This window comes from Haemaphysalis longicornis, unplaced genomic scaffold (genome assembly GCF_048455015.1).
Source record: "Haemaphysalis longicornis isolate Haplotype H1 unplaced genomic scaffold, Haemaphysalis longicornis Haplotype H1 scaffold_7, whole genome shotgun sequence".
Lineage (NCBI taxonomy): Eukaryota > Metazoa > Arthropoda > Arachnida > Ixodida > Ixodidae > Haemaphysalis > Haemaphysalis longicornis.
In genome coordinates this window covers 1,673,183-1,690,617 of record NW_027526422.1, presented here as the reverse complement: position 1 = coordinate 1,690,617, position 17,435 = coordinate 1,673,183, and the positions used below count along the sequence as shown (strand labels likewise).

The window sequence follows — 17,435 nt, the reverse complement described above, 5'->3', positions numbered from 1 at the left end:
GTGCGTGTACGCTCTTTTTGGCGTGAAGTCATGTTTTGTGTGTTAGCTACCCGGGTGGTATTATAATCCCGTTGTTATGACATCAGAGTGATTTGCTGCGTAATATGGGCTTGGTCGGTGCGGCGCAAATTGAGGCTGTTGCGAGAAAAAAAAATTGCGGCTAGGTAAAACAATTTAAGGTCAGCTAATATAGTGACCGCGCCGTTGACGTACGTTTGATGCGCAATTTCTGTTATCGCTTTATTAAATTCGCGCACGTTTGAATGAGCACTTCAAATGCATATTCGCACCGTAACGGCTGTACGCCCTTTCTTCTGTGTATGCACAGACGAACGTTAATTACGACTTACGTTTGCATTACACGTGATGCCGTACATTTGCGGTGTGCGCGCTTACTTCATCTTAGTAGTCAATGGCGCAGCGTATCCAGTCATTGCGATTTGAACCAAAACACACTGGGCGACTATATTATTTTCAGCAGACGTATTTTTGTCCAGCAAAGCGCTTGCTAAACGGGTTTAGTGTAGCGAGTTGAGCGGACGCGGCACTGAGCAGATGCGCGAACACGAATTTGACCATGCTACGGTAGAACAGTCACTAACTCCCTTCTGCAATGCATTATTGCCTATATTTGCGGAGTGTTTGTGGCGCATCTCAAACTCGGTGGCGACATTTCTTTTCCCTTCTCAATAGGATTATTTCACGGATCAATTTGAGCAACGGATATTGGAGAAGCTTGGCGTTAAAAAAACTAAACCCAAATGCCACTCCCAACATTTTTTCTCACGGGAAGCCACGTCAGCAGCACAAGCCACCTGCACGACGTCATTACGGACGTTTGTTTCAATAAAATATCTATTTGCTGGCCCCAATTCATTTTTGTGATTTATTGTTTTCTCTTGATAATCATCGTCACATTGGTCCTCTTTCGAATTTCTTTCGGGTGTATCCCTGTGTTAGTGCAATGTACAAATCTGCCAGAATATATCCCAGCACAAAACAATTCTGTCCGGGCGCCTCCATTAATAACGGCTGTAAACGACCGCGCCCGGTGAAAAAACGTATTGCATGATTAATTAACTGCAGTAACTAGTTACATAATTTGTACCTAGAGGGACTGTAATTTCAGTTTACCCGATCGATTGATCGCAGTCTTCTCTGGCGCGTATTCCCAGAATTACAAGTCTGCGTTTTTCACTAGGTTCGCACATGAACGTACGGCCGCGAGTGTAGTTTAGTGTATCCGGCTGCGAAGTCGGGGAAGCAGGGGCTTTTCACGTCGCTGTACGTGCACACACGCACAACAGCATGTGTATGTTTTTAGTCTACTCACAGCAGCCTATAACGACATGAAGGTGAAGGAAACATTTCTACAAAAACAGCAAAGCACTCTAAACTGCGCGTAATTAAGGTAGGCTGTAGGTCGTTAGTAAAAGCGGGCGCAGAGTGAACGCCGCTGAGGATACACAATTATCGCAAGAAAGGCGAGTGCAAGGACGCCAGCGCAGCGCTCGAACTACGGCATTTGCGAATGAAGCGCACTGTATACTGCCGCGAACCGTGCGCAAGACCTCTGTGCAGTGATTGCACGACCACAGTCACGCGAATGCAAGAACGGAACTACCGTAACAGAGCAGTTTGAAATGTCCACGCTCGATCCTTTCGCATTCACGAGCTGTCCTGAGGTGTTACAGAATGCCGCACACGTAAACAAAAACCGCGCTGTGCGTATGCGCCAGCGGCATCCGCCCCGCATATATCCCCTTGTAGACAAAAATATAAAACAAAACACTATCACTCAGTGCCTGTTGGTAAAACGGGGCTCTAGAAATCCTATAAATGCTACCAAAGAGCGATTTCGGCGCGAAAACAAGAGCAAACTGCAGCGAGCGCCCTGAAGCGTAGCGAGGGCGTCTGCTCTCAAGTGGCCAACAAATATGGCGGCCCCGCCGCGGAGTTAAAGGGACGGCGGCGCCGCGGGTGAGGGGAGAGAAAAAAGAGGAGGGCAGCGGAGAAGGAGGGAGCAGTTGGCGCTACCTTAGTTCTTTCAGGGACCTTAGGTGAAGGCGGCTTGGACGGTGGCGGCCGTATTTGCCGCGCGTTGGAGCGCGAGCTTGCTAGTGTTTGTTGTGTGATATAGCTTTCTAAACTCATCACGATGGGCAAACTATGTGAACCACCATGCCTCTGATGTGCTGTGTACCTGGTTGCCGCTCTGGCTATCGGAATACAACGGAAAAGGCTTCGTTGTTCTGCCTCCCAAGCGACCGCGAACAACGCGACAGGTGGAAGCGAGCCATTCCACAACAGGAGACGGACGCTTTCAGCTTCGAGTGGAAGGCCGTTCGTGTGTTCGGTAAATATTTCGACCCCACGGACATTATTCGAGCCGATGAGTTCAAAATAAGTGGACAACCTGTGCTTCTGCAGCGAGAAAGCTCAAGGTCCGCGTTGCCCCGGATATTTGAAAACCTGGCGGCGTATCTTACGAAGTCCAAGCCACGATCGCGCTCACAACGAGAAAATCCGTCTGCTAAACGTCGTCGCGTTTCGTCGCCGCACAAAGATCGGACTGCAGCTACTGTGATTTTGGTTATCCAACCAGATATTTTGAATTTGGAAAGCGGAGCATGGCTATCTTTGCCTGCATATATTTTTTTTTACTTGCCCGCCGCGCTTGCCCAGGGACTAAGGCGTTGTGCTTATCATGATAAGCCCAAGGACGCGGGTTCCCAGCCGCTTTCCTGATGGAGGTGAAAAAAGAAAACGCTTGTGTGTTCGAGATTTCGGCGCAAGTTAAAGATACCTGAGTGGTTAAAATTAATCTGGAGCACTACACTACGGCGCGCGCCCCATTGCCTGTGTAGCGTCGGCACGTTAAACATCATAATCAATCAATGTTTCTCAACTTGCCGTTTGGGTGGGAGGGGTGTGACAGGCACTGAGCGGGCGAGTTTTCATCTGTTGACACCCTATGCCTATGAGAACAGCCGAGAAAGTAGCTCAAAACTGTAGCATTTACTCCTACCCTGGCCCCTCCTCGCGCCCATTATTCTGCTTCCATTTCGTGAGCGTTTTTTTCCCTGCTGTCCACGCTAACTTTCCGAATCTCGATTATAGTTTTACATTATTAGCGCGCTATAAAATTGCGCAAACACAGCGCTAACCCAACGTGCTGTACGTTTGCACACCTATTTGTCCAGCGCAGCATGTCGCGCCCAGGGGTAAATACAGATTTAATTCTGGCGCTAGTTCACTCAAATCATGCAGGCGGCTGCAAAGGTCATGCAGGCGGCTGCAAAGGCTAGTCAAAAATTGAAAACGCCAGATGACCGCCTTTTCGAAGCGAGAATGTAGCGGTGCTTGCCGGAATGAACGAACACTGCAACATATGTGCCTCAGTAACACCCGTGGTCTTGCCTCAGTTTCACAGCTGAGCTACGGGACAACAAATGACTCAAAAACAACTGACCGACTCAAAAGCTGACTCAAAAACTTCGCTCGCATTTTTACTGGTGGAAATGAAGAGCAGATGAAAGTAGGCGCGTGCCGGCGGAGAAACAGCCGGCCAGGAAGCGTCGTCGACCGCCGGCGAAGCCTTCACGTTAACAGGGGCGATCCTAGCGGCAGCTTTTGTCCCTGAATGAAGCTTCGGCCGGAGTTTCGTGACCAGAAAAGCATTGAAGGACTCTGGTGTAAGTAAGGACACGTTTGCCCAAGTCCTCACTATTTCCTCGTGTGCGCTCTAACGTGACTATAAATTAAGTAACTTTTCAGTTGTCAGTTTTCTCGGTTAGGTGGGGGAAAATTGTTACACTTACCTTAACCTGCAGGAACAGTTTTCGCGTGCCCGATCAGGCACAGAATTGTACTCAGCTGACCTAATATGCCCGCAATAATCATGTTTCGGTGCTCTCTGGTGCTACATTGGCTTTCAACGGCTACACTTGAGAAGAAGGGAGGTGTTCACCTGAAGGCACTTATCTCGTAGTACTTGTGCTTGAGCGCCCGGTTGATGGCGTGTCTGGCATCTTCGTCCTCGTCAGCGTCGCTGCATGGAGGGGCAGCGCTTTTCTTGGTTCGCTGTTGGTTGTTATTGGCAGCGTAGTTAACAAAGGCCTCTTCCAAAGGGCGCGATGTGTTATCGGAGTTGATCTAGCTACATATGCCATCTTCAGGCCATCGCGGTGCGGCTCACGTGCATCGCTTCCGCGCCCTCCTGTCGTGCCGTAAAGGCCAAGTGCACTCGAAATTTCCACCTAAAAATGAAAGCAACATGCAAAATACAACAGCTGAAATACGCGCGTGGACTTCGCAAGCGGCCACCAGAAATCGGCGATTTTGAAAGCGAAACCGCGGAGAGAGCGGCCATTGTAGTGACGTTGCAGCCGTCCAGCGAGCGGCCGGACGGCCACGAGCTCGGGAGAAAAGGCTGTGCGCAAGCTCTACGCGCGCGCGGAGCAGCAACTCGCAGCAGAGCTCGACCGGTTCTCCAGCTGCGTGGCTGGCCAGAGGAAGAATCCCCCGTCGGCTGGAACGTAACAGGCGCGTCACGGCTGTTGACGCGATCCGCCGGCAGGTGCAGCGTGGTCTGCGGCGGAGCTTGTTTAAACGCTTCTGACTGATTAACGAGGCGTTTCACGGGGCTACCACTTGTGTCCCAGCTGATTTGGACGCACTTACTACGCATTAAAAATAAATTTGATTGGGGTGAAATTTGAGTGCAGCGGATTCAATGAATACATGTGTTAAAAAAAATGGAATGGAATGGAATGCAACGGTCTAGTGTCTCGTCATTAGGGCGTCGACACAGGCTCACAGAATTGACGATCAATTGTGGCTCGATGTCGACGTACGTCCTAATGCTAGCGCGGAGAAAGTTTTGGGAAACGGTTGTGGTATGAGGAAGAGGAGAAGAACGAAGTGGCTCACTAGCGCTCCAGGTAGCCCATCATGAGGAGGCACCAGGCGAAGGCCATGCTGCTGATCGCCACCGGAGCTGTCACCAGCAGCCATTTGGACGTGGTCAGCTCCTTGCGGTCACTGCAGGTGCTGCGAGAGTCGGAACGTTGGGCTCCTTCCCGTCCACGTACGCACGCACACAAGGGGAGAAAAGGACCGACTTTCAGGGCCAGCGAGCCTATACGCACCGCCGCTGACGCACCACGCTGGGTGGCCATAGAGTTTCACACCAATATAGACTTGTGGGAAATCTGGCGCCACCGTCCAGGGGAGCCGCGCCAGTGTTGTCAACCAATTTTCACTACTACACCCCACACCGGGCATGAAAAAGGTGGCCATATACGCTCCGCCCTAGGCGAAAAAAATGACTATTTTGCGATTTATCTCTCAAGTTGGAATTTCTGTTTGTATTTATTTTAGTTATTTTTGTACTTTTTATTTACTGGGACTTTTTATTACTTTTATAACGAAGGTGTACATGTTTCGGTTTACTAGTATAACCTGCGCGTACAAACCGGAGTGGAAAGGAAATTTTCCGTCTCCAGAGCCGATGTTTAGCGTTGCCTTCTTGAACGGCTCCTGGTGTTCTTTTCTGTCTAGACAAGTGCACCTTGAAGGAGACGTTTCGGAGAGACGTGGTGCCCGGTGCCTTTCCCGTATAATCCCACGCACACCACCTGTCTCCCCTTTATACAAAGACGCGGGGTGGACTTGCACGCACCACCAGACTTCACGTGCTCACCGATTCAGTACCATTCCGAGAATTGTTACGAAAACGGCTGCAGCTCTTGTTTAATCAAAGCCCCTACCGAAACAAATTGTGCATTAATTAGCTGCTAAGGTGGCTCTTACAGTACTCCGTTTAATTTATTTCTTGATTCCGACGTTTAATAATTACGATGTTGTAAATGTTGGTAAATTGGCGTCTGCAGTCATTGCATGGGCTTCTAAGAGAGAAAAGTTGACATGCTCGTGTTTGTCCGCTCAACAAAACTACAGTCCTTGCAAGCTTCGTCCAGCTACTTAACTAGGAGGTATGCTCAATGGCGACCCACACATAAACGCGTTCTGTTCCCTCCACTCCTTCGACGGCGCCCAGCTTTGCTGGACACACAACGGACCCACAAATTGGAGGCTCCAGAATCGGCACTGTTCGCGCTCCGGACCACTCTGCAGGCGCATAGGGCAACCACATGGCACACGACGCTGCCAGGGAGAGGCCGCCCTCCGCACACAGACGGGCGCCTCCGCCTTCGCCACCCCACGAAGGCACCACTGGGCACCCTTCCCTGCCTCCTCACGTGCGGGAGAAGTATTCGCCAGTTAGGCACTTGCGAGTGCAGCGCAAACGCCACACATTAAACAGCGTATTGGACAGCCAGAGCAAGATCCGTATTGCGCCGATGCCCGCACTGTAGTCGTGATGAAATACCAAATCTTTACCGCCTAATATGGCGTTGTCCTGTATTCGGCCATTACCGCCATCAGCTTTTAACTGCAGGCCCCGCACCCGCGACTGAGCAGGGACACATTGATCGTGTCCGTGACGATCCGGCTACACCTGAAGGAATAACCCAGTACGTCTTTGAAAATGGTCTTTACAAATTGATATAGCGGTCTGAACGGCTTGGTCGTTCTGCCTACAATTTGAATGGCTCACCGCGTGCACTATCTACGGACTGAATCGCAATGTCTACAGCGTGAACTTCGGACTCGCCTTAGGGTGGGCCCTCGGGGAATAGGGCTGCAAGACTGGCACTGTGTTCACTGTCATGTTCCCCCGTTCCCCCCCCCCCTTAATTTTTTATACATTCGCCGTTGGCTTGCGAATCACTCTCCTGTAGTTATATTAAGGATGGGCAGATACAAGTTGCGTTACGTCATCGGAACCCCCATACTTTCGCATTGTTATACAACGTGTATTATACAACGTTATACAACGTTATACAAGTTATAAAACGTGTCCGTAACTATCATCACTGTTTCCTCCACGCTGGTCACGGAGAAAAGCATCCCTCCATGCTGCAGATAGCATTAGAGGCATTTTGTTTACTTGCTGCACTGGTTGCGGCATAATAGCTCCGGTAGCACTATGCACTAGTCTGAACGACAGCGCCCCAATTTGCACCAGTTGTGGTAAATAAACAGCTCAATCGAGAATTGCCGTCTTCTCCATTTCTTCTCTGTCCGCACGCGTGCCGCTCGCGCTCTCTCCGTCTCTGATGGCGAGATTTCTTTCTCGCTCTCGTTCCGCGGGTCGAGCTTCCCAAGCGCAATCAAGCAACCAAAGTCTGTGTTACAACCAGTCAGATGAAGGAAAAATTTCATACCTTCGCGGCTGCACTTGGCTTACAATAGACGTTATGCGAAATTGCTTGGTGATCTAGCAACACTGATGTAAAGGAGACTGTCGGCCATATTGGTACGGGCGCCGATCGGGAAGTCTCGTATTGTTTACTAGGGAAGAGTAGGTGAAGGTAACGCGGTATGGCTCAAACCGGACGGCGTTTTCCGGCTCCCGACCACGGATTGTGGACGAAGGACTTGTCTGCGCTGCCGACTGTGTCTGAAGACTCATACCACTCGGGGTGCCGCGCCAAAGACCCATCTGAGCGGCAGCGGAGCAGGGCATGCCGCATAGCCACCTAGGCGCATTGCTCGCCTTCATCGGTGCGGACAAACACGTGCGACTCGCAGTAAGTAAATCCTTCTTTGTTTTAAATGCAGAGCATTTCAGTAACTCACGATGTCACCCGCGTTGACGTCCGTAGTCGTAGTCCGCACCCCTCCCCCTACACTATATATAAAAAAAATACTATCCGGCGCCTGGTTTCGATCCCTCGACCCTGCGGGCGGAACGCAATGTACATGGTGCTCTACCCACTGCGCCACAAAGCCGACACAGAATGGGAGGCTACGAACGCGCCTTATATCCTTGACTCATTCAAACTACGCCAAGAAGCTGCTGATACAACGCATTCACTACCACCAACTCCCCAAACACTAAACGTTAACGCAATACACCCACCCCCTATGCGTCGCATTTACTCGAGTCCCCCTCGCGGGGAGATGGGCCCAATTTTTTTTACTTGACGCGAATTAACCGGTACGAGCATTTATATAGCACTTTGTTCACCGTTGTTTACCATGCAAATGCGTAGCGTCGACCCTGTTGCAGTAACCCTGGAAGAGGAAAGCAACAATCGCCAGACCGTACCGCTAGTGGGTGGATTAGGTATTTTCAAATGCTGTACATCGAATTTACGGGATGATTTTTGGCGAAGATGTTTACGGAAAGGTTGCGGCCGTTTTCCGTGACGGTCGTCCGCCCGCGGGTTTGCCGCAAAGCAATCACGCTTTGCGGCGAAGTCGACTGCGAAAGCGCACACACGCCTTGAATTTTCTTCTTTTATGTGTTTCCATTATTTATTGCGCATGTTCTGCCGCAAAAATCTGTTTGTTTGTTTTTCTTCTTTTTTTTGGCGGTGGGGTGGTTGTGTTTGTTTCTAAAGCGCGTGTTTTTGGTGTGCACGAATAGATAATACATTAAAACCTCGTTTGCCCTAACTCACTGATCTAGAAGATTTTTTTTTTAATTCGATGGGTCATCGGTATCGCCCGAATGTTTATTATTGCTTGCTTAAGTTATGACGAACACGATTATGCGGGTACTGGTATTATTACCCACGGTGAGGTTTTTAAATGTTAAACTCCCTTCTCTTGAAAATGCATTAACAAAGCATGCAGAGATACTTGCACGCTCGAACTTGACAAACAATTTTGACATCATTGCTGTTTGAGGTGTAGATTATTGCCCTTGCAACAGTGTTAAGCAAGACACAAAATCTGGTCATTTTGAGTCTGTTCCTTGCGGCCACTTCTTTCTGCTCTGTCCCTTTACCTAAACTGTAGCGGATTAGTCCTCTTCTTCCCTGGGTGCTATTTACTGTTACTCTCTCTGTTCTTGCAGGCTGGGCCTCATCCATGTGCTCAGCAGCTGCTTTCGCTCTCAGAAGAAAAGTGGCCGGCCCTATGTTGTGTGCCTCACTTTTGAGACGGACAGTGGGGCGATTGGGGAGGCATCGTGCGAGTGCCCGGCGGGTTGCAGTGGAGCATGGAGTCACATCCTGGCGGCTGTGCACCTACTCGTCCTCTTGCAAGCCGAAGGTTTTAAGAGGCGCCACCGGAGCTTGCGTGCACTGAGCTGCCTCAACAGTGGGGACGTCTGAGACAGCAGGGCATCAAGCCAGCGAGTGTCCAAGACATTGACTGGAGAAGCCCGCGAGAAAATGGCCCCTCCCTTCCCTTGCCAATGCGTCTGTTCGATGCACGTCGAGCACAGGAGCAATGCGAGCAGCAACAAAGTGCCGTGCAGGCGCTTGGGAGAAAACTTGGTAGCCTTGGGAATGGGTTTTTTTGCCCCAGTTGTGCTGGCCTCACCCCCCAGAGTGACAGAAAGAAGGACTGGCATGGCACCTGAAGGGTCACCTATGAGCTACCAGCAAGCATTCATGCCACATTTCGCCGTGGTCATCTCGCGAGCACGCAGAGGCTGGGTAACGTCGTGTTTAATAGACCGCGGCATGCAGGGGGGCGCGAATGCTTCCCTTTGTTCCATTTATATTCACAGTTTGCTATACTGCACGCGCTATAAATCCGCGAAGTAGTTTAATTTACTGGGATTTTCACTGTGGATACAAAAAATGCAAAAGCACTAAAGCTGATGCGCGGTGGCCTGATGCAACTCTGGCGGCTTTTTTTTTTAACATAAAACTTGAGAATTGTCTCAGCTACCTACATCAATGGCCACTATCATTAAGTCGAAGGCATGCATGTAGCATGTGACAAACTAGAGGAGTGAGTGTGTATTTTATTCACAAAATATTCGACAGTAAATACATCGTGGCTGAAATGACAATGGGCACCAAGTTAACTTGACGTAACAACAAACCTTTCAGCCCGGCAAATCGGGAACCAAGTGCAAAAGCTCGAATGTTCCACCGTTAGATCATCATAAAACAGTGTACGCCACTTCTGCAACGACACGCGGCTAAATGCAACGTAAAAGAAACCAACAACACACTCCCATACCGTGCGCGCCCGCCACAGAGGAAATTTTCAACCGCGCCGTGACGGCGTAGTGCGGCAAGAAAAGATTGTTTATAGCTCTAGGTAAGATAAAGGCTCGTGTAGGGGCTAAGCGGTACCATTTAACAATGAAATGAAGCGGGCGCAGAGCCACAGGGACGAGTAAAGAAACAGCCTAATTTTGGCAGTGTGGTACTGTTTTCCCGGTCGAGCGCCGCTGTCAGTCGCATGAATAGGTGGCGCACGCTCAGGCTTCATTTAGAATACAAAGGCTGGACCATATAACTCCAACGCAGCTTAGGTAAGGTCCCTGTATTTTTCATCCGGACAGAGACTACGGAATCCCGCGCTTAGCGAACCGGCAAATACTCGCTCCCAGCGCACCGCGCCCAGCGTGTCACAAAGTTTGCTCGCGGCGGCATAGTTCGCGTCAGAAAGTTCGTTCAAAAGCGTGGAACTTCACGTACCTTTTCTTCATTTGGACCGGTATTTCTGCATTGCGTGCACTGCGGCACGAAGCAATGCCCCGGCATTGTAGTCCATCACCAAGAGCGGTCAATGCCCGCCTTCTATGTTTTGCTAATTGGTTTCGGTTTCAAACGGCCGTACCAAAATGGCGGACCTAGTTACCGGAGTCGACGTGAGATGGCGGGGCGCACTTTGCATAGGTAAGGTCCCTAAAATAAAGAATAAATAAAGAAGGGGCCCTATTCTCGACTGCACAAATTGCCGGCATTTCGCCCATGTTTTTTTGCGTAAGCACGACGTAAGCAATCAGTGACGTGCTGCACCTATAGCTATGACGACATGCAGTGTAATTTGACGAGTCACTCATAAAGATCGCTACCAAGGTATCAAATATTGTGCAAGAAAGATATAAAAACACTTGGCATGTACTATAAAAATTAAGACGGTAGCTGAGGCTGACAAGAAAAACATTTCTGGAGGTCAAATTTGGTGCCAACACCACAAGGCAATCGAGTAACGTTGATCCAAAAGCGAGCGAAAGGCGGATGTCGAGCTAAAGAACATCACACAATTTTTTACCGTATCTATTTATTTCTTTCAATTGCTTTTATTGACATAGCTGGGCTCTCTGCTTCAATGCAAGCTTTGTTGCGTTATTACCTTCCCTGCCGCCAGCGCCGCCACGCCATATCGTCTGCTGCTATGTTACAAGTTTATGGCGTGATCACAGAAAAAGACGGCCGCGACCATCGCTTTTATGACACATAAGAGCAGCGAAGCGCTACGCCTGATAACCGCGGAGCGCACCGGTATCGCCGATTCACTCATTCGTCAAGCTCGACTGCAATCAGCGCTGTAATGAACTAAATAGTCACTTTTCATTGTTATTTTTCTCTTGAGTTCGATCATGTGACCCAACGGCTTAGTAGGACAAGTATGGACAAATGCCATGCATTGGGTTCTCTTTGTCATGGAGAGGCTTGTACTGCCCTCTTATGTTGCGGCTACGCCAAACAAATAATTTTTATTTCATTGCCAAACATAAAAGCAAAATACTGCATGTTATTTTTATGTTCCATGATTGCTGACTTGGAAGCAGTTGAAACTATAATTTGTTTCGGTAGGAAACATGCTTTAAACAGCGCGCATGCGAAACTGCGCCTGCTGCAAATTGCCGCACATTTCGCGGCGCCGTAAGCCGGGGCAATATTGTGCCCTATTTTGCTTGTATTTTGCGACAAAAACAGCGGCCATTTTCAAGCTGTTACGTAGCATTACGTCACTTTTACGCAGGCTGAAGTTGCCAATGCATGACGTAATCGTTCCCGCCAACTGTTTAAATTACGCCACGCCTTCTCAGCCAATCACAGAGGGGGGGTGTATTACAAGCAGTATTGTTGTTGAATAGCAAAGACAGGCTTACGTTGTCATGTCCGCTGCATTTAGTCTGGTTTTTCATTGCCGGCCAAGAATTATGCGCCTTTAGTAACGAGAAATAAGGCAAACTTTAGAACTTGTGTCCGTAGACGACATGAAACGTCAAAATGACGACAGCACACACAACCGCTTTGTCAACAGGGAGCACGTGACCAAAATTGAAAGCCAATCAGAAAAGACTTCCGGAAAATTGCCTGAATTGCCGGCAATTTGTGCAGTCGAGAATAGGGCCGCCCTTGTCCTTGGCATGGCTCATGAACAGGGCTAAGAAGTTGCCTCTATCTGCAGAAGCTGAGCAACAATATTACTGTAAAAATTATTCAAATTTGTTTTGTTATTACAAAACTGAAGCGCAGAAAGATTTTTTTTTGACGGATTATATGGAAGCTTAAAGAAATGTGACCTTCTTTTTTTCAATTTTGGCTTCGAAACAAAAAAGAGGCCATGCGGCGAATGGAGCCAAGTACGCGAGGAACGTCGCTGCAATGGCGGCCCACGACGGCCCGCGACTGCAGCGCCAGATTTAGTATGAAACGCTATGGCTTGCGCTTGGACTGGCCTTTCGGTGGGGCGCCCTGGCCTGTTCCCCCTCCGTTAGCCCGTTGAACAGCCGGAGTCTTCTACTTCTCGGGGGCGCGGCAAGAGTGGCCCTGGGCGGCAGAGGCGGTGCACGCGAGCTGAGCAGCTCCTCGGCGAACGACGCGCACAGGAGCTGCCCTGCATCGCGGGGTCCGAAACCTCCTGCTGCGGCAGACGAAAGTTGCACTGCTCTGTTCATCTTGGTCACAATGCCACTACACCAGTAATAAAAACAATATAGTATAGTAATCATTGCAAATGATAAGTAAATACGTCTTGAGTGGCCAGAAACAGCGGATAACATCAACCCCGATAACATTTCAAAAAGCAAACAGCGCTTGTACGGGGAAATTCGTTGTGTTGTGAGCAACCTTCCGTGAGGGAAACGCTTTCCGAAATCAATGCCTTGCCATGAAATCATGCGCAGATGTTGTGAGCAGAACCTCTGCTGGGTCTTTTGTGATGCAACATGTGACAATTATATTCTTTTCAGCGTTAACGAAAAAAATTGTAGGGCACTGACGTCTCTTGAGTGATTCGAGCGCGGAAGCCAGCGACTATCGAAGACTTCTTATTCGCCACTGCCCATTGTTTGCGGCGCCGTCACGTTCACCTGACACACCCGGGTAATTCTCGGGCCACCCTGCAGGCACGGCGCAGCGCTAGTGCTGTAGCTATGCACTGCACTTGGCTGCGGCTATTGGCGACTCCAATTGAAATCCGATTCGAACCCGAATAGCTTTTTATGTACAGGGGGGATAAAAAGAAATACGAACAACGTAGCACACAGCCTCCGACGCATGCCTCGCCGTCTGGCTGCACGCTGTCAGTAAACTGTGCGCATGCGTAGTTCTTTCAGAGCGTTTGAAAGTGTGGCCCACGGGTGCGAGGGGAAATTCTCGATGAAGAAGCGACGCCGGTCATTTATTTTGGGGCGTCATTTTATGCTCTGTCACCACTGTGCAGCCTGTTATCTGTACACTTGGGAGCCAAGCGCGCAGCAGGCAGCTAGCAGCTAGCATGATGCCCTTCAACGATCATCCTGCGCAGTGGCGACGAAGCGTGAAAACGCGCCTCAAAATGAACGACCGGCGCCACGTCTTGGTCAAGCATTTCCCATAAATGTAGTCCACGCTTTCAAGCGCTCTCCAAGAAGTGCGCATGCGCGCCGTTTACTGACTTTGCAGCCAGATGGTGCAGAATGCGTCGGAGGCTGGGGCTCCGCTGTTTGTATTTCTTTTAATGCCTTACTGTACGTTTGCTTTGCTTATTTTCTTTTTACAGCGGCCGTAATTTGGTTTCATTTGGTTTCACTACTGTCGCTCCTCACGTTTAATCAGATATCTTTAGGCTTTCACGTTAAGAAGTACGTCGAATGTCTTTTTAGATTTATGCGAAATATTTTTTCAATTTGTCATGTTTTCCTGAAAAAAACATGAAGAAAACCTGTTTTTTCCCGCCCCTCCAAATTTTATAAAAACTCGCATCTCTACTCCATTGCCATTCCATAATTACGATCTCCGTCAACGAGTGCGCTTTCGTCCTCGAGCTGAAAGACTTGGCAGTGGGAAGTTGGAACAGTGGAGGTCGTGAACGCATAAATTACACAGAATTGGCGCTAGAAGGAACCCCCCTGAGACCGCTGAAGTTAAGTGTTCAATATCGCTTCCAATCTTGTCGAACCGAACCATCCGTAAACGCTTAGACAGGTACTAATAGCTAATGATGAACTCAAGAGCCATTCTACCAGCGCAGTTACGCGGTGTCTCCATTAGTATACAATGGAAGAAAAGCGAGATCCGAGCGGAAACGACAAGTGGTCGTGACGACATAAAGCTAAACGGCTATAATATAAAATAAAAGCCCAACCCGTACCCCATACGCATCACGGGTGACGCGAATTAAAAATAAACAAACTGGACCGAGGTCAACTAGAGTTTTGAAGAGAAGGAAATACCCACCGAAGTGGAAAATAAAAGGGAAAAATGCTACACGGCGACACCACAGCCAGGAGAGCGGGCCCGGGGAGACTCTCCTGATCTCCCCTGGGACGGTAGCAGGAAAGGTTGTGATGAGGGATGCGGATGGTGGTAATAAGGAATGGGTTATGGGAAAGTGGGTGGGAATGGGGACAGCGAGGTTTTTGTTCTAATCCTTAGATGTCTGACTCCTAAAATAGGCCTGAAAATTCAGGATGGGCGTCAGACAGTTCCAATTGGAATTCAGCGGACCCCACTATAGGTTCCAACCATCTGAGCTCCGACATCGAAGAACAGGGAGAACCTGCGACGGAGTGACGACACCTAATCTCTGGACCCCTTTCACAACCAGCCCCCGGCTAACACCCACCAGGTCCCTCGAGTACTCAAGAGACACCTGCCCAGCCTACATAGGTACTAATCCCCCTCGTCTCGACGGTTTCGGATACTGGTAAAGCTAACTGTCCGACAGACGGGGTAACTGTACCCTGTATGCATCCGCCGATCCCTATGTGCACCTGAATCACCTATCTCCATAGGAAAGCCTATGTGACTTATAGGGTTTCGGTGGACCTCTAATGTGCTCCTATGCCAACCACTCACCCACCAGGGAACCCGCCCCATACGGGCAGCAGTCATCAGGTGGAAGGAGTAATCCTTATAGAGTACGACCAGCCCTACTCCCGATACTGAGGACGAGAAGCTTCCCTAAGAAGTGAGCCAATCCCTCTTTCCTCGGTCATAGCAAGTGCGCGCCTCCTAGACTGGTCGCTACTAAAGGCCAGAGACATTGGCCATCATGAGCACCTATCGAAGGCCCTGGATCCTGTTGTCCAGGAACCTTCGTGTCGGCAGCGAGCAGTCGTGCCCGCATGGGGTGACTGCGGCGGACCCTTAATAAGGGATCCTTTTTCACCGCTTTTAAGCCAAGTTCCCAGAGCCAACCTCGGTAGCCACCCAGGCTGTCCTGGCCTGCCTCTGCGTCCAGCATCGGCTCTGGGGCAAGGAACTGGCCCATACAGTTCCAGGGAGTCGCTGCCACTCCCTTGGGGTTTTGCATCCCCGGGTGGGACCTGGCACCCACCCACCGCTGTCGTTGGCAACTGACCAAAGCTAGGCAGCCGAAACCGCCTTCGCCCAGCCAGCTGGCAGGGGGACCACGAGCAGGTGGCAGTCGGATTTGCCCCCCCCCCGGTCGTGACGACAGTCCGGATGAACCGTAGGTAAATATAGGCACGCGAACCGCGCTTGCAAGTTCGCCCAAAAAGTGAGGGAGGCTGGTGCGAACGTGGCCGACGCGGGTCGCGCAGCGGCAAAGCTGTGAGAAACCTTTATCCCATGCCTGAAACCATACTGATGGTGAAAATGGCGCCTGGGGGTAACTAATCCTTCGAAAACGCATATACAGTATCCGATCGTTTTTTCGGACTTGCTGGATATTCCGTACTTTCCCAAGGAACCGCCAGTTGTCCCATAAGAGTAACGTATATGAACAACGGATATTTCGGACAAAATAAAGCCAAACGTTCAATTTTCCGGACAAATTCTTCCGCGACAAAGCCGCGATGACGACGCCAGGACGACGCCATTTTTAATCCTCAGCCACTTTGATGGTGGATTGGATGGTGATTGGCTTGAATCCCGCCGGGGTATAACAAACTGATTTCGGAGGCCATAATATGGTGTATAATGGTTGCCAGCCATAATTGTGCATACAGTCTGCGGCGGAAGGCCCTCGCAAGCCGGAAGCGGGTCATACTTCTCTCTTTTTTTCATTTTTAAACGCCACTAACGGACGACAAGACCGTGCGCCAGACGACCGCGCTGCCGCAAAACCACTCTGACTCCGACGAAGACGCTCCCGATCGACGTTGCCAACATTTTGGTGTTGTTTTCGAATGTTTACGAAGAAAACGTGACGCTTGCAGAGATGCAAGCAGACGTTCTCAGACGAAGGAGCAATTTAAGGCGAAGAACCATTCGCGACTTCTTAAGTCCCATTTAAATGAAATAATGTTTGTTTTTGCGACTCGCGGGTTTTTCGGACTGCTCTTTAATTCGGACTATTTTTCGTTCCCCTCAAGGTCCGAAACATCAGTCGTCTACTGCACAAGGGACGGGACGTACAGGCTCGTGGTCCGAATCAGTGCTTTGAACGGCGTGCGACTTTGGCGTTGACTACGAGCTAATAGCGCACGCACCGGGACATACGTTTTCCAACTCGCCCCGAATTTCAAAGACACAAAGAATAGATATAACTCTAGCCACATAAGCTAGGCTCAAAACTTCTCCCCCAAATCACATGTAAACCGTTGGCCCGATAGAGTACTTGTTGGAATCAGACGCCTTTGAAGCCCCGGCTGATATGACATAGTCAAATATTTTAATACCTCGACAGCCTGGATAACAGGCGCTACACCAAACAAAAAAGTCAGTAGTAAATATGAACAAAGAACGTGACGAGCAATTGATTCGAAAAAGTGGGGGAAGGTCAGGCCGAAGGGGAAAAAAGAAGCCACAGGAATGACAAGAAAGTCTGACACCAAAAGAAAGATCCAAACAATTTTAAAGACATAGAAATGCTCAAAAACGTGCGACAGGGCATCGCGGAGGAAGCGTTGATCCCCAAATGCACGCGAAACAATTTAAGTTATTCGCCTTGTATTTTTGATAGCGATTGTGCCGAGTCTCCAATCTGAGCCAGTTCCCACAGAAGACCGTTCCAATCTTCGGCTGCGCGAATAAAAAGAGAGATTGCAAAAGTAAATGTGTCGGGTCCAGGTATTTGATACTTGGAATTTGTTATTGCTTCGACTCAAAGAACGTGCATGACTTATGACCTATTTGTTGGGGGAAAGTGTGTAATAGTATTTATGAAAGAGTGCTAATAGGACAAGCTTTCAGCGGTGACTCAAAAGGGGA

The 17,435-nt window shown here is 49.6% G+C and overlaps 1 protein-coding gene across 1 annotated transcript in view; it reads right to left on the bottom strand.

The window, feature by feature from the left end:
* LOC144144290 (uncharacterized) overlaps positions 1-17,435 on the bottom strand; it is a 216,761-nt gene that overhangs the window by 71,552 nt on the left and 127,774 nt on the right. Inside the window, exons 10-11 of the mRNA XM_077675655.1 lie at positions 4,933-5,052; positions 3,971-4,051 (exon numbers count right to left, since the gene is read on the bottom strand). Of these exons, the coding sequence (XP_077531781.1) occupies positions 3,971-4,051; positions 4,933-5,052 (201 nt within the window). The remainder of the gene's footprint in view (positions 1-3,970; positions 4,052-4,932; positions 5,053-17,435) is intronic.